Source organism: Loxodonta africana, chromosome 1 (assembly GCF_030014295.1).
Source record: "Loxodonta africana isolate mLoxAfr1 chromosome 1, mLoxAfr1.hap2, whole genome shotgun sequence".
Classification (NCBI taxonomy): Eukaryota; Metazoa; Chordata; class Mammalia; order Proboscidea; family Elephantidae; genus Loxodonta; species Loxodonta africana.
The window spans coordinates 214,620,573-214,643,304 of record NC_087342.1 but is presented as its reverse complement, the minus strand read 5'-3'; the positions used below and the strand labels follow the sequence as shown (position 1 = coordinate 214,643,304).

At 40.8% G+C, this 22,732-nt stretch overlaps 1 protein-coding gene across 2 annotated transcripts in view; it reads left to right on the top strand.

The window, feature by feature from the left end:
• The first annotated feature begins 16,378 nt into the window (after positions 1–16,378).
• EPM2A (EPM2A glucan phosphatase, laforin) overlaps positions 16,379–22,732 on the top strand; it is a 115,909-nt gene continuing 109,555 nt past the window's right edge. For both annotated transcript variants that reach the window (XM_064291856.1, XM_003403975.4), the window contains exon 1: positions 16,379–16,667. In XM_064291856.1, coding sequence (XP_064147926.1) covers positions 16,379–16,667 — 289 coding nt within the window. The remainder of the gene's footprint in view (positions 16,668–22,732) is intronic.

The window sequence follows — 22,732 nt, the reverse complement described above, 5'->3', positions numbered from 1 at the left end:
CCTCTCCACCGCACAGCTGAAATGGTTGGAGTTTGTCAACAAGGGCCTATTCTCCCGAAATAGGCCCACACAGGTCCATGCAGAAGGGAAAGGTGCTCAAGGTCCACGGACAGTTTATGCCTGGACAGGAGCCACTTCTGTCCTGAGCTCCCCGGTTAATGAAGCTAGCAAATTATTTTTTCCCCCAGTTGCAAATTTTTTCCTTCCCCAAGGCCAGGAGCAGGGCTCCAGGTGCTCACCAGGGTCTATCTCAGGCCCAGGGATTCAGCCACCTAAGCCGGCTTGGGGGCAGGGCACGGTAAAATATACGCAAATACTTAGCTTTTGCTGAGAGCACGCCATTCTCCTCAGGTTCCGGAGGTGTGAGTGGGCTGTGTAGCTGGCTGCTTCTCCCTGAAGAAACTGCGGCTGAACATGAGTACCAGCCCGCCACTGCCGCTGCTGCCGCCACTCCAGGAATGGTGCCTGAGGGCTCCCCGTGACCCAGGTGCGGTAACTCCTGTCCACTTCTGAACGGCCTCTTCCTCCCCCTGCCCCTCAGTTCGTTGTCTAAGCTTGCCTTTGATGCTCAGGGCTCCCAGCTTGTCACAAATATACTCATTTCACTTGTTTTTTTTGGGTCTTTGTTGTAAAGAGGGCTCGATGGAAGCATCTGTCTATTCCGCCATCTTGGCTCTGCCTCTGAAAATGTAACTTTTATATCAAAACCTCTCTTTTCAAAATATACATTCTAAGGGCACATGGCTGTGAATTTTCAGTTAAAAAATATGAAAAAATTTGAATCTAGAATAACATGCAGAGCGAGTTTTGTACTTTGTTCCTAAATTACTATGTATGTTCTAGAATGTCTGTCTACCTACCTAGTCATCTATCTGCCTGTCTTTCCACTATTTATCTACATTAAGTCTGAATGTGGTAATTTTTTAGCCTAAAAAGAATACGCATCTCACAACTCTGCGTTTGGCCTTCCTCTGGCCACCTAAGGAAACCCTGGTGGTGTAGTGGTTAAGTGCTACCACTGCTAACCAAAAGGCCACCAGTTCAAATCCACCAGGTGCTCCTTGAAAACTCTATGGGGTGGTCCTATTCTGTCCTATAAGGTCACTATGAGTTGGAATTGACTCGATGGCAATGGGTTTGATTTGTTTTTGGCCACCTAAACATCTGTTTGGGTACTTTTCTCACTCCTTCTTTGTGATAGGATGGTCCCTTTCTTCATGCTTCTTAGAGAATCTGAAACTGCCTCTTACTGTTTTTGGATTCCTGTCGTGGATGACTGTATTATCATTCACAAATCTTTGATATCTTTTGAAAGAGCTTTATATTTTCCTTTATATGGCAACCTTGGGCATGTGGAGTGCTTTAGCCAATAAAATATAAACGGAATTATTTTGTATCATTTTAAGAGCCATTTATCTCTTTTCCCATGTCACAACAGCCCAAAAAACCCAGAGAGAGGCTTCTACTTATCTATGTCCTGCAATCAATATGAAGTGGAGCAGAGATACATGTACCCAAGATGGACTTGTGATATAAGGGGGAAAAAAAAGTCTTAACATTATAGGTACGGATATTTGGGGACATTTGTTGTCAAAACATATCCTAACCCTGACTGATACATCTAGTGTTTCAGTCTTTTTCAAAGGGCTACTTGAAGGGAATGTAGAGAAAGGCAAGACAGTAAAGAATGTTCCATAGGTTGGAAGCGGAGAAAAGGGATGACCCTTAAGGGACTATTCCCTTAAGTGTATGTGCTGGTTTGTTTCTGGCTAGGGAGGTAAGAGATCAATCTCCACCTACTAGTAGGCCCCCAGAGAGACTACCAGCCAAGAAGGTAAAGTTACCTATCATGACAATGATGTACCTCCAACTAACTGAGTGTATGGAACATGGTATGTAAAGTGCCATGCTTTTCCTTTTTTGGATCGGGGTAACTTGTAAAACAGACAAATCAGTCTCAGAAGAAATATTAGCAGAATGCTCCTTAGAATCGAGAATGGCAATACTTGGCTCACTTACTTTGGACATATCATCAGGAAAGACCAATTGCTAGGAAAAGACACCATGTTTGGTAAAGTAGATAATGAAAATGAGGGAAACCCTCAATGAGATGAGTTGACACAACAGCCTAACAATGGGCTCAAACATACCAATAATCATAAAGATAGCGCAGCACTGAACAATGTTTCATCCTGTCATACCTAAGTTTGCTATGAGTTGAAGCAACAACAGCAACTTGGAAAAATGGTCATGTAACAAATTCCCCTACTCAAAAGTTTAAGACTTTTTCTGAACCATATCCCAGGACAATACTACCTCTTGGAATATCCCAAGAGGGAGATTTGTATATAAAATGGTTATTATATATGGAACCATTATCTTCAAAGAGTGGTAAAAGATATCCTGAAAAAGCTCTGTTGTTTTTAGGTGCCGCAGAATCGGTTCCGACTCATAGCGACCTTCTGTGCAACAGAACAAAACATTGCCTGGTCCTGTGCCATCCTCACATTGTTATGCTTGAGCCCATGGTTGCAGTCACTGTGTCAATCCATCTCATTGGGGGTCTTCTTCTTTTTTGCTGATCCTCTACCACACATGATGTCCTTCTCTAGGAATTGATCCCTCTTGATAACATGTCCAAAGTGTGTGAGAAAAAGCTCTGTGATTATCTTATTCGCAAAGCCAAAATGTCACTGGTGTTTATTTTCTTGAAGCAAATCACTTTCCTTAGCCATGGATTGATTGTATATGTTCTGGTGGGTAGATCTCTACACTTGAGGTTACTACACAGCCAGCTCTTCAAGAAAAGAAGCGATGAAGGAAACTCAAACAAAGGGGAGGTGTGTCTTTCTGATAATCCTTCATGTTTCAGGAGTCTATATTTAGTGATATAAACAAATGGGAAACATTAAAAATGGTTTTATAAGAGCTTCGGTTTCCTCATATATCAAAGAGCCTGGAATACAGGATTCTTCTATCTCTTTAAAATCTATGGTTCCAAACACGATGCTTCTTTGAATTTTTTAACCCAGGGCAATGTGGTACAATGAACTATATTAAACTGAGTGAATATTAAAGGCATCAATCTGGTGAAATAAATTATGTTTCCATTTATTCTATGGAAGGATTTCTAAATTGAATCATAGAAACAATTGCTGCTCCACCTGGGACATGCAAACTCAATTAAGCTTCAGAATTTTTTTTTTTTTTTTCAGGAGAATTCAGTGGCCCTGCATAGACTGTGTCAGAGCTGGACATTCATCAAAAATTGAAGCATCTGGAAAAATCAAACCTTTCCTCAGTGACAATAAATTATACTTTCTAAAAAGAATGTTACTGTATCCCAAAGACATTTACTTGTGAAAAACAATCTCCTGTACCTATCCTAATACTTCAAAACATTTGATTCCAAATGCGATGCCATGGTTAATATTGTTTGCCCAGCAAGCTTGTGGGCGTGTGCTCACATACTCACTGCTGAAGGTTACGAGCAGACTCCTAACCATTTACAATGTACTGATTTCTGCTGTTGTGAAATAGCATAGATGAACTCATGTCTTATTTAACTGAGGTGTTATGAAATTTTTTACTTCTATATTTAAAAAATTTGACATTCTCCCTTTGAACATTAAGCAGCCAAAATATTTTATTTTCTCCTTTCTTTTCCATTTCTTCTTGGTAGAACTATCATTTCTTTTTACCTACAGTATTCATGCCTGGTGATGCAAATGGTTAACATACTCTGTTGCTAACCAAAAAGTTGGAGGTCTGAGTTCACCCAAAGGTTCCTCAGAAGAAAAGCCTGGCAATCTTTAAAAAAATCAGCCATTTAAAACCCTGTGGAGCACAGTTCTACTCTGATGCAGGTAGATCACCATGAATTCAAATTGACTCCACGACAACTGGTTATTTATTGTCTTTATTACAAGTTGTGATATATAAAACATGTAAGTCAGAATGCATAGTCTAAAATGTAACTGAATATGGCAAAATACACCATTATATGTATGTCCTAAGTTATCTAGTGCTTCTACAACAGAAATACCACAAATGAGTGACTTTGACAAACATTTATTTTCTCACAGTTAGGGGACTAGAAGTCCAAATTCGTGGTGCTGATTCTAATGGAAGGCTTTCTGTCATCTCTGGAGGAAGGTCCTCATCTGTTCTGAGCTTCTGCTCCTCGGAAATCTTCATGTGGCTTGTCATCTCTCCTTCCATATCTCTACTTCACTTGTTTAGTCTCTTTCTCAAAAGAGATTGACAAAAAACACCCTACACTAATCCTGTTTCATTAATGTGACAAAGACAACCCATTCTCAAATGGGATTATAAAGCCACAAAACCAAACTCAGTGCCACTGAGTTGATTCTGACTCATGGAGACACTACAGGACAGAGTAGAACTTCCCCACAGGGTTTCAAAGGCTATAATCTTTATGGAAGCAGAGGTTAGGATTTACAGCACTTATTTTGGAGGAACACAATTAAATCCAAAACATTCCACCCTTTGGCCCCCCAACATTCATGTCTTTGCCACATACAAAACACATTCACCGCATTACATCATGCCAGAAGTCTTAAATCAACTCCAAGTCCAAAATTTCATCTTCTGAATCATCGAAATTAAATATAGATTAAACATTAGGCATGTTCTATCCTGGGGCAAAATTCTTCATCTGGAAACCTGTGAAACCTAGAACACAGATTATCTGCTTCCAAAATATAATGGTGAAAGAGGTACAGGGTATACATTTCCATTATAAGTGGGAGAAATTGGAAGGAAAGAAGGGATAACAGGCACCAAACAAGTCCAAAGCCCAGTTGCACAATTCACATTTGCTCTCAAGGCTTGAAAATAATCCTCTGTTCCCTGAGACCATCTGGGCAATGGCCTCACCCTCCAGACTCTGGGTGGAGACCCCTGGGTCCTGAGCATCATCACCTTCCTGGCCCTCTGGGATGGCAGCTCTGCTCCCTCGGCTTTAGGCAGCCCCATTCTTCTAATCCATGAGTGGCAACCCTATCCCCTTAGCCCCAGCAAGCCCTGTTCTTCAACTCCTTGGGTATAGCAGCCCTGCCCTGTTGGCTTTGCCAGGCAGCCCCATCCCTCTGGCTCACCTTAACCACAGCCCCACACTCTGAAACCGAGTTGGTGAAGATCCAACTCTTTGAAACCTGGGAGGTTGTGGCCCCACCCTTTGAGATCCAGTGGACAGTGCCTCCTCCCTTTTAAATTAAGAAGTCCCTGGTTTTAGTGGAAGGTTCTCTCTCCTCTGTTGGTTCTGGTGGAAGGTCTTTGTCTCTTCTGAACTTCTGCTCCTGGGCAATCTTCATGTGGCCTGGCATCTCTCTTCCCACATCTCTACTTTTTTCACTTGCTTGTTTAATTTCTTTTGTGTCTCAAAGGAGATTGACTCAAGACACACCCTATACTAATCCTGCCTCATTAATACAACAAAAACGACCCATTCTCAAATGAGATTATAGCCACAGGCATAGAAGTTAGGATTTACAACACAAATTTTGGGGTGACACAATTCAGTTCATAAGGATCCTGTAGAGTCAATTCTGACTCAGAGCAACCCTATAGGACAGGGTAGAATTGCCCCACAGGGTTTTTAAGGAGCGGCTGGTGGATTCCAACTGCTGACTCTTTGGTTAGCAGCTCTGCAACCAGGGCTCCCTAATTATCTTAGAATAACAATTTTGTGATCCTTATCTTTTTTTACTCTAAAATTACTTACTTTACACATGCTCTGAGATTTTCTGCCTTTTTGCTTTTGTTAATGTAGTTCCTTGACTTAGAATACCTTTCTCCATCTCTTTCTTCTTTTCTGCCTCTCCTGAGTTCTGGTTGCAAGGCCTTCATGAAGTGATATCAGATCCAACCTGTCCAGGTCCTTAATGTTTCAGTCCTCTTCTGACCTTTATGGTGTCTGTCACTAGTTGTCAGTCATTGTGACAAGTAATTTATTATTATTAAAAAACAAAAAACACTTTTGTGTTTGTGTCTATCTCTAGCAAGTACACCATAAGTTCCTTAATGGTGAGGATCACATCTTGTATTTGTGTGTTCCAAATCATATAACCCAAAGCCTTATACTTCCAAAGTATTTGTATGTTGATTCTCAGATGTGAAATAGATGTCTTCTTTCCATTCACAACTGCAAGGTGCAAATTAGTAGCCTGTTAGATGCTAAGGGGAGCAAATTCCTACTATTCTTTTCTTTTAGATTCTTAGGTGAAATCAGGTTTTTGTGTATTTTCTGTTGAAAAGCAAGGGTTCAAAATCAGATGAGCTAAAGAGGGCCATATAGGCTGAGGTAATGGTTTACTTACTTTTTTGGTGGCAATTTTACTGAGACTATACTTTACACACTATACAATTTACCCAAGTAAAGTGTACAATTCAATGATTTTTAGTATATTCACAGAGTTGTGCAACCACCCCCCAAAACCCTGTACCCTTTAGCAGTTACCCTCAGTTTGTGTCCTATTGTTCCCTCTTACTCTAGGCATCCCCTAATTTATCTCTACAGATTTTCCTGTTGTGGACATTTGATATAAATGCAACCATATAATATGCAGTCCTTTGTGACTGGCTTCTTTCACTTAGCATAATATTTTCAAGGTTCATTCATGTTGTACCATTCATCAGTACATCATTCCTTTTTATGACTGAATAATATTCCATTGTGTAGATATACCACATTGTGTTTATCCATTCATCTGTTGCTAAACATTGGATTGTTTCCAATTTGGGATGTTGTTTTAGTTATCTAGTGCTGCTCCAACAGAAATACCACAAGTGGATGGCTTTAACAAAGAGTTTATTTCCTCACGGTAAAGTAAGCTAAAAGTCCAAATTCAGAGTGTCAGCTTCAGGGGAAGATTTTCTTTCTCTGTCGGCCTTATCATCAACCTTCCCCTAGACTAGGTGCTTCCCTACACAGGGACCCCGGGTCCAAAGGATGTGCTCTGCTCCTGGTGCTCCTTTCTTGGTGGTATGAGGTCCCCCCTCTCTGCTCACTTCCCTTTCCTTTTTATCGCTTGAGAGATAAAAGCTGGTGCAAGTCACACTCCAGGAAAACGCCCTTTACATTGGATTAGGGATGTGACCTGTGTAAAGGATAGCATTACAATCTCACCCTAATCCTCTTTAACATAAAATTACAATCACAAAATGGAGGACAACCACACAATACTGGGAATCATGGCCTAACCAAGTCGACACATATTTTTGGGGGACACAATTCAATCTACGATGGATGTCATGAATAATGTTGCTATGAATGTTTGTGTACAAGTTTTGGTGTGGACATGTTTTCATTTTACTTGGGTAGATACTTAGGTATGCAATTGCTGGGTCATATGGTAACTCTGTATTTAACCTTCTGAGGAACTGGCAAATTGTATCACAAAGTGGCTGCAGTATTTTATATTCTCACCACAATAAATTAGGGTTCCACCTTCTTTTTCATGGTAATATAAAAAACTAACAAACACATTTAAAAAACCCTCCCAAAGTGGAAATATAAACACCAACTTGGTCTCAACTTCTGGGAGGCAATTTGGGATGATGAAGACTACTGTGTCAAGAGTTGAATCCCCTTCCAAGAGGCAGAGGGCCTCTACCTAGCTCTAGCCTGCTGTGCCTAAAGATTGTGGTTCCTTGTTGCCAAATCTGGTTTTTCAAGAGAAGACAAGTATTTGATATTTATGGCACTTTTCAAAATTTTTATATTTTGGTAACAAATTAAAGTTCCCATATGCTAGCTACATGTGGTTTGCTATTTTGTGTTCTCTGCTATAGAGAATACCAGTGGTTTCTCAGGTCACAGATGATATTAAAGTCCCTGAGGGTACTTCCGTCAGAAGAACAATGGCTGTTTCACTGTCCCTACCCATGGAACTCCCTTTCCACCCTCCTTATCTGTGTCTCCTATGGGGTAACTTTGTATATTCTGTAAGCATTTTTTTTTTTTTTTGAAAGCAAAAGAAAAAGTTTTATTTGGTTGGCCAAGTGAAGGAGCACACCAGGACTTATGTCACCAGGATGGCTCCCTGAACAATGGCTGAAACCGTTTTTATTTGGGGTAAGAAAGGAGGAAGGGTCCTTGTGGTAAAGAGCAAGGTTGTTGATTGGTCTGGCCCCAAAAGGCTTTCCCGGGGAAAGTTCAGTCGTCTGCACTTGCTCAGTCCAAAAGGGGAAGGGTCTCTCAAACCAAATCTTAGGCGTGGACACTTCACTTTTGAAAGTCTTCCCCCAATCCTGGGCCGCTAAAGTTTAGTTTCGTCTGGCCAGAGAAAAGTTCTGGGGTCACCCAGAGGATGGGGTCGATGATTCTGCACGTCAGGCGGGCCAGATTTGGTCTTAACTGGTTCTGTCCCAGCCTCCTGTTTATCTTATCTTGGGCAGGAAGTTGGCTGATTGCCTAAAAAACATCTGGAAAACCAGTTAGAAGGGGAGGTGGCTCAAGCTACCCTACTTACAAGTTGGGGGTTGGTAATGGTGCCTGGAGGCTGTTGCCTTTGTAAGCCCTTTTTGTGGCAGTATAGAGACCATCTGTGATCAGGACCTCGTATCAATTGGTAACATTTCTGCCTGAAACTGAGATCAAATGTGCTAGGTCAGGTTAAGTAAACTGGTCCCTTTCGAGGAAGGAATCATTTGGATTTTCGTTTCCTGTTTCACTCATCTCTCAGAGTTCCCTGAGCAACACAAGGACTGTGGAGTTTCTGGTGAAGTTCCTGCATATCTAACCTTTAGCACAGGGTGCAGAATCCACATAGAGCAGACCCTGAGAGGCTGACTATCATCGATCATTGCAAATCTATATGAAGTCTGGGCTAATGTTCTAAATCTAGTTAGATGCATCTGTATTTGCCCAGGCTGATACATATGATGTTCTTACCACTGTACTTTTGCTTAAGATCTGCGCCAATGAGTAAAAATACTGCAGTTTGTCAAACTGCCTAAACAGTTCTCCTTGAAAAAAAAAAAAATTTTTTTTTTTTTTTTTAGCACAGTTGGATTCAGGGCTTTAAGACTGTGATGGTTAATTTTATGTGTCACTTGACTAGGCTATGGTTCTGAGGAAGAGCGTCAAAAGTCAGGCTCTTGACCAAAGTAAAAATTCTTAATTCGATTGCAAGTTTTAAACTCTATGGTATTTAATGCCTGATATCTGGTATCTAAGGAAATGTTTTCTTTGTATCCAAGCCATGAACTAATGTCAGTTTGTTTCCAAGGAGCCCTTATGTAATCTCTGTTTCCAGAAATGAATGGCAAGTGTCCTGTAAACCCTCTGTAGTCACTAAGCAGTAACTAGTCAACAAAGCACGTATCACCAAGTGGTAACTAGTCAACAAAGACTCTTTAAGGCACCCCTGTAAAACCATATATGCTGTATTTACCAATCACTGCAAAGTCTCTACCTTTGTTAACCCACCTTTGATTTTTACAAATCACTAGGTAAGCCAATCAGAATATTATGATCGTTACTTCCTGGTTTAACAATATAAATATTGACTGGATGCCTGTAACTCCTTAGAGTGTGCTGGAGTTCACTTTGCGAGATTCAGTGCCTCCCCAACTCAAGCTGCCCTCGCTTCAATAAATGTTTCTTATTTTAAAATTCAAAGAGACTCAGCATTTTGCTCTGAGACAGTTCCCATGGTTTGGCAAACACCAGTCTAGTTGCTATTATGGAGTAGTTACAGGTGATCAAATCAGTTGGCCTTGGATAGAGCAGACTACCTTCCATATTGTAATGTAACATAATGTAATGTAATGCAATACAACGCAATGCAATATAGTATAATCATCTTCCATAACGCAACCTAATGTAATGTGATCAATCAGTTGAGGTCATATCAGTGTAGGGTGAATCCTAAACCTAATCACTTCTAAATTATAAAACACCAGAATATACAGTGAGGCACACATGGGGGGAAGGGAGATGATGACATGTGAGCCTTATCTACAAGCAAAGGAACACCCAAGGATCACGAGCAGACACCATAAACTAAGAGAAAGACTCACAGATGAAATCGACGTGGTTGAGATCCAGATTTGAACTTTTAGCCTCCAGAACTGTGAGAAAATACATTTCTGTTCTCTAAAGCCACTCATTTATGGTATCTGTGTCACAGCTGCATGAGGTAAATAAGACAAAGCCTACATGATGCTTTGTGGAAACAAGAAAAGTCCTCCTCTGGGAGAAAGATAAGGTATCATCCTGGGCACTGGCAGCCCCTGTGACACAGTAGGGATGCCAAGGAGAAGCTGTTTTTTATAGGAAGAAAAAGGCACCCAGAGCAAAAGGCTGGGCAAGTGGAACATGGCTGAGTTTCAGCCCCCTGATACCCTCAGCCCAGTGCCTTCATGCACTGCATGAACTGCACAACCATATCTTGTGTCCCTGGCTAGAGATGCTATTTGTTCAGACATTGTTGTTGTTAGGTGCCCTCAAGTTGGTTATGACTCATAGCAACCCTATGTTCAAAAGAACAAAACACTGCCCAGACCTGCATCATCCTCACAATTGTTGCTATGCTTGAGCCCACTGTTGCAGCCACTGTGTCAATTCATTTCGTTGGGGGTCGTCTTCTTTTTCGCTGACCCTCTATCCTACCAAGCATGATGTCCTTCTCCAGGGACTGGTCCCTCTTTATAACATGTCCAAAGTACATAGGTCAGACATTACTGGGTTCAAATCCCAGCTCTGTCACTTATAAGCTGTATGCCCTTGGGAAAATCAGTTAATGTCTTAGGAACTTGGGTTTTTCTTTCATAAAATGGAGATAATAACTACATGTTAGTTGAGAAAGGACTGAAAGAGAGAATGTATGGAAGACACCCAGTGCAATGCCTAGCAAATGGTAGATAGGAGCTCAATAAATGGGAAGTCATTATTATTAGGATACATTGTTGAGAAAAATTATCCAGAACTCAGAACTAAGGTGTAAGTTTGACTGCATGTCCTTTCCATGGTAAGCTGGAGCACTGTCTAACAGGCCCACCAGAAAATTGTTTCATTCTCTACAACATTATTCAGACCTTTGTTTATTTTACTACTGATTAGGGCCCAAACTCTGAAGTTATATATTAAATCTTATTGATGTTTTTCTGTTAAAGATGGAAATAATTTCTGTCTGGTAGAAAAGATTAACCCAAAGGTTATAGAGTTATTACCCACTAGGATATTAACCAGTTTTGTATCTAACCTAGTAATCTAGTTTTCTTTCAGTGCCTATATACATTGTATATTGAATTCTCTTTGAACCAGCTTTACCATTCAATTGTTTCCTCATTAATTTATATGACAGCTATAGTTTTAACTTTTTTTTGAACATTATACTTTGACAACATCCTTAGCATGCACACACAGGTATATGCCTTTGAATAAGTGACTGGTTCCACCAATTAAAATATGGCTATTCCCCCCGCCCCTCCCCACACCCCTGTAAAAAAAAAATCTGTAATTCCAGTGAATCTCTGAGATTCTAATAAAATCTAGAGATTTCGGAGAATCCCAGGGTCATTACTCAGTTCCTCCTTTACCTTTCCTACTGAAGATCAGTAGGGTTTTACCTCAGGATTTTCATTTCCAGTAACCACCAACCAGCGTGTGTGTTGTAAGGGAGGGATTACCCCATAAGCAAGGTATGCACAGGTTTACTTGTGCTTACTTACTAATCTGCAGCACACAATTTCACCTCATCAAAGATGTGGTGAAATCCACGTGAAACCATGTACTGCAGATTAGTAAGTAAACACAAGTAGGCCCATGCATACCTTGCTTACTGGTTAATCCAATCCTGCCACCAACCCTTTCCTTCCTCTCTGGGCCTTCTTTGTTTAGCTGATTGTGAAGTAAATGAATGCTTTCAAACCAACCCGCCTGGCCTTCTCTTCCCATCTCAGAAATAAGTACCCAAAGCAATTCTGTTTTAAATATTTGTACTCTTAATATGACACACACACAACGGTTAAGAAAGAAACAAAGGGTGAATTACAGAGAGTTCACATTCTTAACAAGTACTTGTCATGTTTGTCTCCTCCTTCCCTCCCTTCTTTACCCAACCCTATCCCTTGCCCTTCCCCAATCTTCCTTTAATCTGTAAATGAGTCAGCTCTGCTTTCAGTGATGTAACCTCTTTTCTTTTTTTCAAGCTCCTTTAAAGTTCCCTTGGGAGTTTCAAATCATCCCTTCTAGCCACTGCTCTTTTATTCCTAGGGGCTTGACTTACCAAGCCCTCTATCCTCTTTGAGAGAGGCATGAACTCATCTGCCATTCAAGTTACCCAGATCCGGCAGGATCTTTTTACATTTGGAGGAAGCTCCAAACTGGTGTCTCTAACCTCCAGGTCCACTACCTGGCCTGGCCTCTCCTATACCTAGCAAAAGTCAATTTAGGTCATTGCCTTGAGTGACCTGTTGAGCAGGCATTCTCAATTGAGGAGGTGGGTGGCGGGGAGGAGTATTACAATGCTGAGAATGGAATGGGGAATGGGGAGTGGGAGGGAAAAGGCAGGCCAATGTCTTTTGAAAAGGCACTTACTTCACTGTAACTTTATAGTAAAAATTACAGAGAATTAAGCTTGACAAATTAAGCATGACAAAATTAGCTGATGGCGATGTACTGAAGATGCAGTACTTCTCTACAGTGGGACGGGGTGGGATGCAGAATTATTAGAATCTCCTGGAGATTGAAGATTTTTATATCTGTCAAAAATAGACATTTAAAAAAAACAGGTGAGGGGGTATTATGGGACTCTGGACAAAGCTTGGAAACTCTGGTGGCATAGTGGTGAAGGGCCATGGCTGCTAACCAAAAGGTTGGCAGTTCGAATCCATCAGGCACTCCCCGGAAACCCGATGGGGCAGTTCTACTCTGTCTTACAGGGTTGGTATAAGTCAAAATTGACTCGACAGCAACGGGATTTTTGGTTTGGACAAGTCTTTGGTGTAGCTCAATCCTTCTATTCTTCCAAATTCCCGAAAGGGTTTCACATAGCCTAAGCTATAATTTTACAACCCAGGAAAAAGTCAGCTGCAAGTGCAAAAGTTTCTAAGCTACATTCAAATTCTCTGTGGGGGGAAAAAAATTTAATAACCTACAAATTAGAAACAGTGTATGTGACACATTTAACTTTTAGCCATGTTCTGAAGAGAAATAAACTAATACAACACGCCTTGAATTTTTTGGATGAAATGTGGTTTTTATCAGTGAGTGTGCATATACATAACACAATATTATGAGGGAAGATTTATGATAACTCTGTGACTAGTGAAATGTTGCTTCAGGAAACATAAATCACTAGAGATCCAAGTAATAGCTTTCCCTGAGGGGTTTCTAAAGAATTTACATTTGAATTGGATCCTGGAACTCTAAATTCAAATTTATCACCAATTCTTCAAGACATATGGGAGTTACATAAAAGATAGCACTATAGACATGAAATTCCAGTGATAATAAATTGCTTAGGTCTTTTAACATTATTATCATGATTTTGTTACTCTACTAAACTGTTCCTTGTTCTAAATTCAGCTTGTCCCCATAGTATCAAGAATCTGACTTCAAATGGGTTTCCTAAATTGTCCCTTTTAATAAATACCACGGTTCTTTGAAATGTAAAAAGAAATCTCAGATGGAAAACCCAAGGATAAAAAAGAGCTGGAAATGTAAAATTCTTCATCTGGACTTCTTAAATCTGTGTTTCTTTGTGAACAAGACAGATGTATAGAGACAAAAATTATTTTCTAGGGCCTGAGCTCAAAGCTACTGTAAACACCAAGATATACAAGTCTTTACTGACTCAGTGATCAGTTTAGACTGCCGCTTGTGATTCATCTTTTCCATCATTATGAAACATGAAGTTAATTACAGGAAAAAATTGTTATTTGCCGTCAAGTTGGCTTCGACTCATGGTGACCTTATGTATAAGAGAATGAAACAATGCCCAATCTTGCGCTGTCTTCATGATCTTTGATGTGTTTGAACTCACTATTGTGGCTATTGGGTTAATCCATCTCACCAAACATGATGTCTTTTTTTCTATTAAGAACAGAGGATAACGCATTTAAGTATGGTGGATTTAAATGCATTCAATAAATGATTTTTCTTATCCGAAACCAAATACCTATTACCCACTGTTGTCGATTCTGACTCACAGTAACCCCACAGGACAGAACAGAACTATTCTATAGGGTTTCCAAGGCTATAATTTTATGGAAGCAGACTGCCACATGTTTCTCCCATGGAGAGGCTGGTGGGTTTAAACCACTGACCTTTGGGTTAGCAGCCCCTTCTTTGCTGTGGACTATTTGTTGAAACTTTCTGTGCCTCAGTTTCCTTAACAATAGTAGTTACCTCATAGAATTGTTAGAGGATTAAATGAGATCATACAAGTATGAAAACTATGTGCCTGGCACACAGTAAAGGGTCAATGCATGTCAGTTATTATAATTATTATCGTTAGCAGATGCAAATTATTGACAAAGAATGACTGAGGCTCTGAAATATAGCCTTTAATCTGTATTTTGGTATTGCTCTCCTTTCTAATTACATTTTACTTGGTGCAAAATGTGCCCATCAAATTCATACCATATTTTAAATTCATGCCCTAAAATAAGCTGTTACATATTTTATTTGGGGGCTTAAAGGGGTATCTCTTCTAACTGTCAAAATCACTCAGCTGTTTTATTACGAGAGAGGAGAGAGAAAATAGTATCTGTTGAACAAATATATTTTCTTTTTCTGTTATTGTTCATCTATAGAATGGGCAGGGCTCACCTTGGAAGATCTGGTGGGAGTAGTGCCATTTGAAATGAACAAAACGAGGCAGTGCAACACAAGAAAGTCCTGAGCTGACAGTTCCCAGGGTCCTGAAGAAATGAGAAGATTCATTAGAAGTCTTGAATTCCTTTGTAGAGTCTTCTTTGCATGACAAAACGACTCTTATTTTCCTGAAATTACAAATAATTTGTACTTACAATTTGAATAAACTAATTCTCATGTCACTGTGATTTAATGGCTGTTTTGCTACCACATCAGTCATGTTTGGCCAGCCTTGCTGTCTTCACATTTTTCTTGGTGTTTATCCTTAAACTTAGCAACCAAACAAACTTTGAGTGGAACATCAATATTTAAGAATGAAATGTATTACTGGTTTACTAACTGTTCCACAGATAGACTGCGCTTATGTGGTTTATATTTTTGTACTTTTGTTTGTGATACTCCGAATGCATGAAATACTTGTTTTTCTCTATTGACAACCTGTCAAATGTTGGTAAAAATGTGTCTTTAGTTCATTTACGAGATTTGTGTTATGCTAAGTGTTAGTGGATATACAAGCACAAGAACAGCAGAGTAATTTTATTAAAGAATCAAAAAGTAGCATATACATAAACGGGACATTTATCTTACGGCAGTGAGAAATTGAAGTCCCCCTTGCCCATAAACATGTTTTTCACTGAATTAAATAGCTATAAAAACTGTTTCTTGAAACAAAAATGTTTTAAGTTGAAAAAAAATGTTGACTGTTACTGAAAGCAAATTTTAAACAAACGGGTTTTTTTTTAATGCCACTTAAAAATTAAATAAAACTCTTGATTTATAATTACAAAATTATTATGTGTTTTTTTTACTTTAGAAACGACTTGAATGGATTCACTCCAAACCCATTTTATTTTAAAAATACTTTTTGAGAACTGAAAGTGATCAGCTGTCTTTTCAGGCATCAAATGGGACTAGACAAAAAGAAGCGTTTTTTTTCGTTAGCTTCTGGTCACGAACGGCGCCTTTTCCACCAATCAGACAACCTTCAGAACTGACAGGGTCTTTAAAGATTATTATTTTATATTTTCTCTCTACAGATAAGGCACCTGAGTCGCAGAGAGAGTAAGAGGCCTTTTTATAAGGTCACGGAGCTCTCCAGGTGCCCACTAAGGATCTGTCCCCAACTTCACCGTTAATGGAAGCAGCTAGCTAGACGCCACTGGGCCCTCATATGGACATTTCAAGTCTCCTGGGAAAATGACAGGAAAACCGTGGCTCTTAGGAGGTGTTCTAGCCCCTCTCCTGACTCCGCTTTCTCGTCTTCAGAGCGGCGGGCATGACGTACAGCTCCTTCTCGGGGAGGCGGGTATGGCGGGCTCCTACCGCTGGCCACGCACCCGGGCCTGGAGGCGGCCGGGCTCCTAGCTGTGTGAGGGACCCACACCAGGCGCCGCCTCGCACGTGTCTGCCCAGCGCCCCGGCCGCTGGCGTCGGGCCTCCGGCGCCGTCGCCCAATCGCTGCGGCCGCCTCGCGCTCAGACCGCGCCGCCGGCCGGGACAGAGCGGGCAGGAGCAGCGCCGCCAGCCGCCATGCGGTTCCGCTTCGGCGTGATAGTGTCGTCCGCGGGGCCCGGGGCCCACCCCGAGCTGCTGGTCGTGGGGTCGCGAGCCGAGCTGGGCCGCTGGGAGCCAAGCGGGGCCGTGCTCCTGAGGCCGGCGAGCGTGGGGCCACCGGCACCGCACGAGCCGGGCCTGTGGCTCGGGGAGGTGGAGCTGGCGGCCGAGGAGGCGGCGCAGGCCGGGGCGGAGCCCGGCCGCGTGGACACTTTCTGGTACAAGTTCCTGAAGCGAGAGCCGAGCGGAGAGCTCTCCTGGGAAGGTACGGGAGCTGCACGTTTTCCCGGCTTCGGCCCGGCCCCGCGCGCCGCAGCTGCGCGCTTTCCCGGAGCGTTCCCCAGCTTCCGGGCTTCGAACACCCGCCCCGCACCTCTCAGGGGCCCCGGGCTGATCTTGCTCTCCTAACGACACTGGGGCAGCGAGCCGCGCTTCCGGCTTCCTACGCGTTCCCATATTCACGCGCCGTTCCGCCTGTCGCTTAGCTCTTCTCTCTGAACTCTACCCCCACGTCCGGTACCCAGCTTATTTCCTAACGTGCCATCGTCGCGCCCGGATCTTCGTCCCACACACCCCGGGGCCCGTTCACCCTTTGTGTCGTCCCTGTACCCGGTCCGTGGGCTGCCTGGCCGGCCTTGGCGCTTGACTGTTTTCACTGCTCAACTCTGCTTTCATTGTTTTGTGTCCTGATTTTGTCTACAGTTCACTTAAAAAAAAAAAAAAAATCCAACCGGAGAGATTAATCCTCTTGCCAGTCCTAAAATGCAACGTGTGCAACTTACAGTACAGTATTTTGTTTTCTTAGATGTTGGGAGTGAGCAAATGGAAAGACGTTAACAGTCTCCTCTTTTGAGTTCATTTTTCAGCCTCGATGCTTGACAATTGAAATATGCCTTAATTTTTTAAAATACAAAAACAATACATGCTGGTTGCAAAAACAAGTCAAATACAGAAATATATATATATAAAACAAGTGTCTCCTCTACACAACACCAATATATGTGTGTGTTTTACGTAACAAAAATTGTATCATACATATATTACTCCTAATCTTGCCTTTTCTTGCTTAAAAATATGCTATGGATACCTTTCAGTGTCACTGCATATAAATGTATTTTTTTTTTAATGGCAGCATAATACTCTATTTTTGAATGCATCCTTCACCTACCAACGTGAATTTAGGTTTTTTTAGTTTTCTTTTGCTGTAAAGAGTAGTAGCATGATCCAAGTCTGTTTTCAGAGTTATCTTTGAGCTTTTGGTAGTGTTTCTGAATGGTAGATTCTTAGAAGTGAAGTTGTTAGGTCAGAGTGTAGCCACATTTTACAGTGGAGTAGGAACTGCCACATTGTACTCTGAAAAGGTTATACCAGTGTAGACTCCCACCAGCTATGTGTGAGTTTAGATGGCCCTTGCTTTAAATGAAATGTGTAAGATGGAGGATAGAGTGTATTGACTTAATAGTTGTCTAAATCCAGTGAAAGGAGTATGTCTTTAGAAGTTTATGGGGGAAAAATGGGCTACTGTGTTGTGGAAACAAACAGCAAAGAAGATGAGTATGCTGGAATATGTTTATGTATTGTCCTTCTTTTTTTGTACCTTACTGGGTTTTGTGGTTTGGTAGCACTTACTGCCTTTTTGTATTACCACACAAGGATATAAAGGCGCCCTCTTCAGTTTATACCCTTGCTTTACAGGGTATTACTCCAAAAAAAAAAGCTCTGAATAATTTGCTTGTATTTCTATTTTTTGATCTATCCACTTAAACCTTTTTTGTTTTTAGTTTTTCTGGTAGTTACTACATAAGTTTATATTATATATATGCATATATATTACATATTATCTTAGTTATTTAATGCAGCTATAACAAATACCACAACTGGATGGCTTTAATAAAAATTTATTCTCTCACGTTCTAGAAGGCTAGAAGTCTGAATTCAGGTTGCTAGCTCCAGCGGAAGGCTTTATCTTTCTGTCCGCTCTTGGGGGGAGGTCCTTGTCATCAGTCTTCCCCCGGTCTAGGAGCTTCTCAGTGCAGGGACCCTGGGTCCAAAGAACGAGCTCCCCTCCTGGTTCTTCATTTTTGGTGGCATGAGGTCCCTCTGTCTCTCTGCTCCTTCTCTCTTTTATATCTCAAAAGAGATTGACTCAAGATACATCCTAAACTTGTAGAATGAATCCTGCATAATTAACATAACTGCCTCTAATCCTGCCTCATTAACATCATACAGGTAGGATTTACAACACATAGGAAAATCACATCAGATGAGCAAATGGTGGACGGTCACACAGTACTGGGAATCATGGCCTAGCCAAGTTGACACAGATTTTTGGGGGACACAATTCAATCCATAACCCACATATATGTAATCTTTATATATTTATGTAAAGATTACATATGGACCCAAAACCAAAGAAAACCCATTACCATCGAGTCAATACCATATGTAGTCTTTATTAAAATCAGACACTAACTTTTGACATTTACTATGAAATGTGAGAAATTTAGCCTAGGTTCATGACCTCTCTCCTCCCCATGGGTTTTTGTATTATTATTTAAAATTATATGAGTCGGAATCGACTCGACAGCACTGGGTTCTGGGTACTGGGTATTTAAAATTATACATACGTGTATATTCAAAAATTATATACATAGTTACATATATATTAACTTTACAAAACTATCTTTTGAATTTCTGTTATATAGAAAGGTCTTTATCATATGATTCTAATATATAGAAAGTTAGTCTAATATAAGGGGATAAGAAAAATAGCTCACTTACACATCTCCCTTTCTGTCCTTGGTTCATCGTTACTTTTTGTCAAAACCAAAAAAATCCAAACCTGTTGCTGTCAAGTCAATTCTGCCTCATAGTGACCCTATAGGACAGAGCGGAACTGCCCCATAGGGTTTCCAAGGTGGATTCAAACAGCTGAGCTTTTGGTTAGCAGCCGAACACTTAAGCACAGTGCCACTGGGACTCTTTCCATTGTCAAGTTTTATATGATTTGTATTGTTTTCTAATTATTGATAGGTCCTTGGGTGATACGGATGGTTTGTGCCCCCTAGTAACTGAAAGGTTGGCAGTTTCAACTCAGTTGTGCCTTCGAAGAAGGGCCTGGCAACTTGCTTCCATAAAGATTATAGCCAAGAAAACCCAGTGGAGCAGTTCTACTCCGTATCACGTGGCGTCACATGAATTGGAATAGATTTGATGGAAGTGGGTTTTGGTTTTTTGTTTTTCTTGTTTTAGGCTGGTGTTTGAGTCTAACAATTGCAAGTTGACAGAGCATTATAAGAAGTGGTATAGCCAGATGATTAAGACCAGGGATTATGGAGTCAGATTGCTTGGGTTCAACTACTGGCTTTGTGACCTGTGTGAGTCACTTAACCTCACCATGCTGTTGTTGAAAGAATTCACCTGGTTAGTAAATGTAAAGAACTTAGAATAGGATGTTTTATTAAGTGCTAAGTAAGTTATTTTTACTATTATAATTGGGAAATCATTACTTGCTGTAGTGTAATTAGAGTCATAAAAAAGGAAATACAATTCTGTGACATGAAACCTGTCACAGAACCTGTGCTACTGGAAGGAAAAAAAAAAATTCTGTTTTCTTACATTATAAACCCTTCTCAAATAACAGAGTTTGCTGTGTTTCATATTTGGACCCTAATGTTCTTTTACAACTTGTTTTAAAATGTCTAGTTAATCTTTTAAAACTGATCCTCAAAATTACCTAATTGCCGGGGTGTCACCCAGTGCAGTAACTCATGGTGTCACTCCCTTCCACCCTCCCTTTCTCCCCACTCCTCCTTTCTCTCCCAGGCCTTCCACCCCTACTCCGGGTTCCCCCAACCGCCAGCCCCCACTGGGGATGGGCAGAGCTGCCTGGCCAGTTCCCACGGGTGTAGGGCTAGTGCCTTGCCACATGGCCCTGCCCCTCCTGTGCCCACCCCCCCCCCCGCCAGGGTCGGCCACCTGCATTTTAACTGGTGGGTGAAGGTGGGGTGAGGAGTTGCCACTGTCCTTACCCTGATGGTGAGGACCTGCCCACTGCCACTGCCACCTCAGACCCTATGGTCAATTTGGTGTTACCCCTTGTGATAGTGTCAGGGTGGGTCTGCACCCCCCACCCTACTAGTACCCACTGTTAATGGCATTATTTGGTGAGTGTAAGTTGCTTACCATATTTTTCCACAAATAATGGGCCCACACGTATAACATGTGGAAATAGAGAAATTAAGTAAAACAGTTCTGGTATGATAATGAACATGTTATTTGTGAAAAAGCACAGTACTTCTTGAAAATATTTTTTCCATGAATATTTGTGATTCCTGTTTTAATTTTCAATAATACATGGCTTTCTGGACACAGCTGTAAACCTGGGACTTTTTTTAATTGAACCCTTGGGTAATTGCATCCTTTTTTTGGATTTCATATTTTCCTCTTTCTCATGATACCTAATCATTTCTCTGGATTGTGTCCTCAAATAATTTTCCAAGAAACAGTAAATGGGAGATAAAATATCTGAGTACTTAATATGCCTGAAAATGTCTTTATTTTCTTCTTACAGTGATTGATCATTTGGTTGAGTATTTTAGTTTCAAAGTAATTGTCCCTTTGAACTTATTGCCTCAGTACCTTTTAGCATCCATTGTGGCTGATAATTTTGATGACAAACTGTTCTCATTCTTTTGTAGGCAGTTGTTTTTTTTTTTTTTTTTTTTTTGAAGTTTTTAAAAATTTCTATATGTTATTTTATCAGAATATGTGTGAGTCTTTTTTGTTCATATCATTTGGCACTTGATTGGCTCTTTCGATTCCAGGAATTGTTTCCTTCAGCTCAGGGAAATATTCTGTTGTTTCTTGGATAAGTTGCTCCTCTTTGTTTCCTCTGTTCCTTCATTTGAAATGTCTGTTATATACCTTCTGCTTATACCTTGAGCATGTCATAACTTTTCTGTCTTATTTTCCATCTTTTTTGTTTGGATAGATTTCCCTGTGTTTCCTAGATCACTATTTGGTTTTTAATATTTTCTATTCTGTTATTCAGTCTGTCCATTGAATTTTGCATTTTGGCGATTAGATTTTTAATTATCCAAATTTTTCTGTTATTCACTGATTTCTCCTTTTTTCAGAGTTACTTGTTCTTGATGTATGTGGTGGTTGTTGTAAGGTGCCATTGAGTTGGTTTCGACTCATAGCTACGCAGTGTACAACAGAACAAAACACTGCTCTGACCTGCACCATTCTCACAATCGTTGTTATGCTCGAGACCATTGTTGTAGCCAATGTGTCAAACCATCTCGTTGAGGGTCTTCCTCTTTTTTGCCGACCCTGTACTTTACCAAGCATGATGACCTTCTTCAGGGACTGATCCCTCCTAACAACGTGTCCAAAGTATGCGAGACATAGTCTCACCATCCTGGCTTCCAAGGAGTGTTCTGGTTGTACTTCTTCCAAGACGGATTTGTTCTTTTGGCAGTCCATGGTATATTCAGTATCATTTGTTAACACCACAAGTCAAAGCCGTCAATTCTTCAGTCTTCTTTATTCATCGTCCAGCTTTCACATGCATAGGAAGTGATTGAAAACACCATGGCTTGGGTAAGGCTCACCTTAGTCCTCAAGGTGACATCTTCCCTTTTTAACACTTTAAAGAAGTCTCTTGCAGCTGAGTTATCCAATGCAGTGTGTCTTTTGATTTCTTGACTGCTGTGTCCAAGAGTGTTGATTGTGGATCCAAGTAAAATGAAATCCTTGAAAACCTCAATCTTCCGTCCTTTTATTATGATGCTGCTTATTGGTCCAGTTGTGAGGATTTTTGTTTTCTTCATGTTGAGGTGTAATCCGTACTGACGGCTGTGGTCTTTGATATTCATCAGTAAGTGCTTCAAGTGCTCTTCACTTTGAGCAAGCAAGGTTGTGTCATCTGCATAATGCAGGTTGTTAATGAGTCTTCTTCCAATCCTGTTGCCCCATTCTTCTTCATATAGTCCAGCTTCTTAGATTATTCGCTCAGCATACAGAATGAATAGGTATGGTGAAAGGATACAACCCTGACGCATACCTTTCCTGACTTTAAATCAAGCAATGTCCCCTTGTTCTATTCGAATGACTGCCTCTTGATCTATGTACAGATTCCTCATGAGCACAATTAAGTGTTCCAGAATTCCCATTGTTTATAATATTATCCATAATTTGTTATGATCCACACAGTCAAATGCCTTAGCATAGTTTATAAAACACAGGTAGACATCTTTCTGATATTCTCTGCTTTCAGCCAGGATCCATCTGACATCAGCAATGAGATCCCTGGCTCCACGTCCT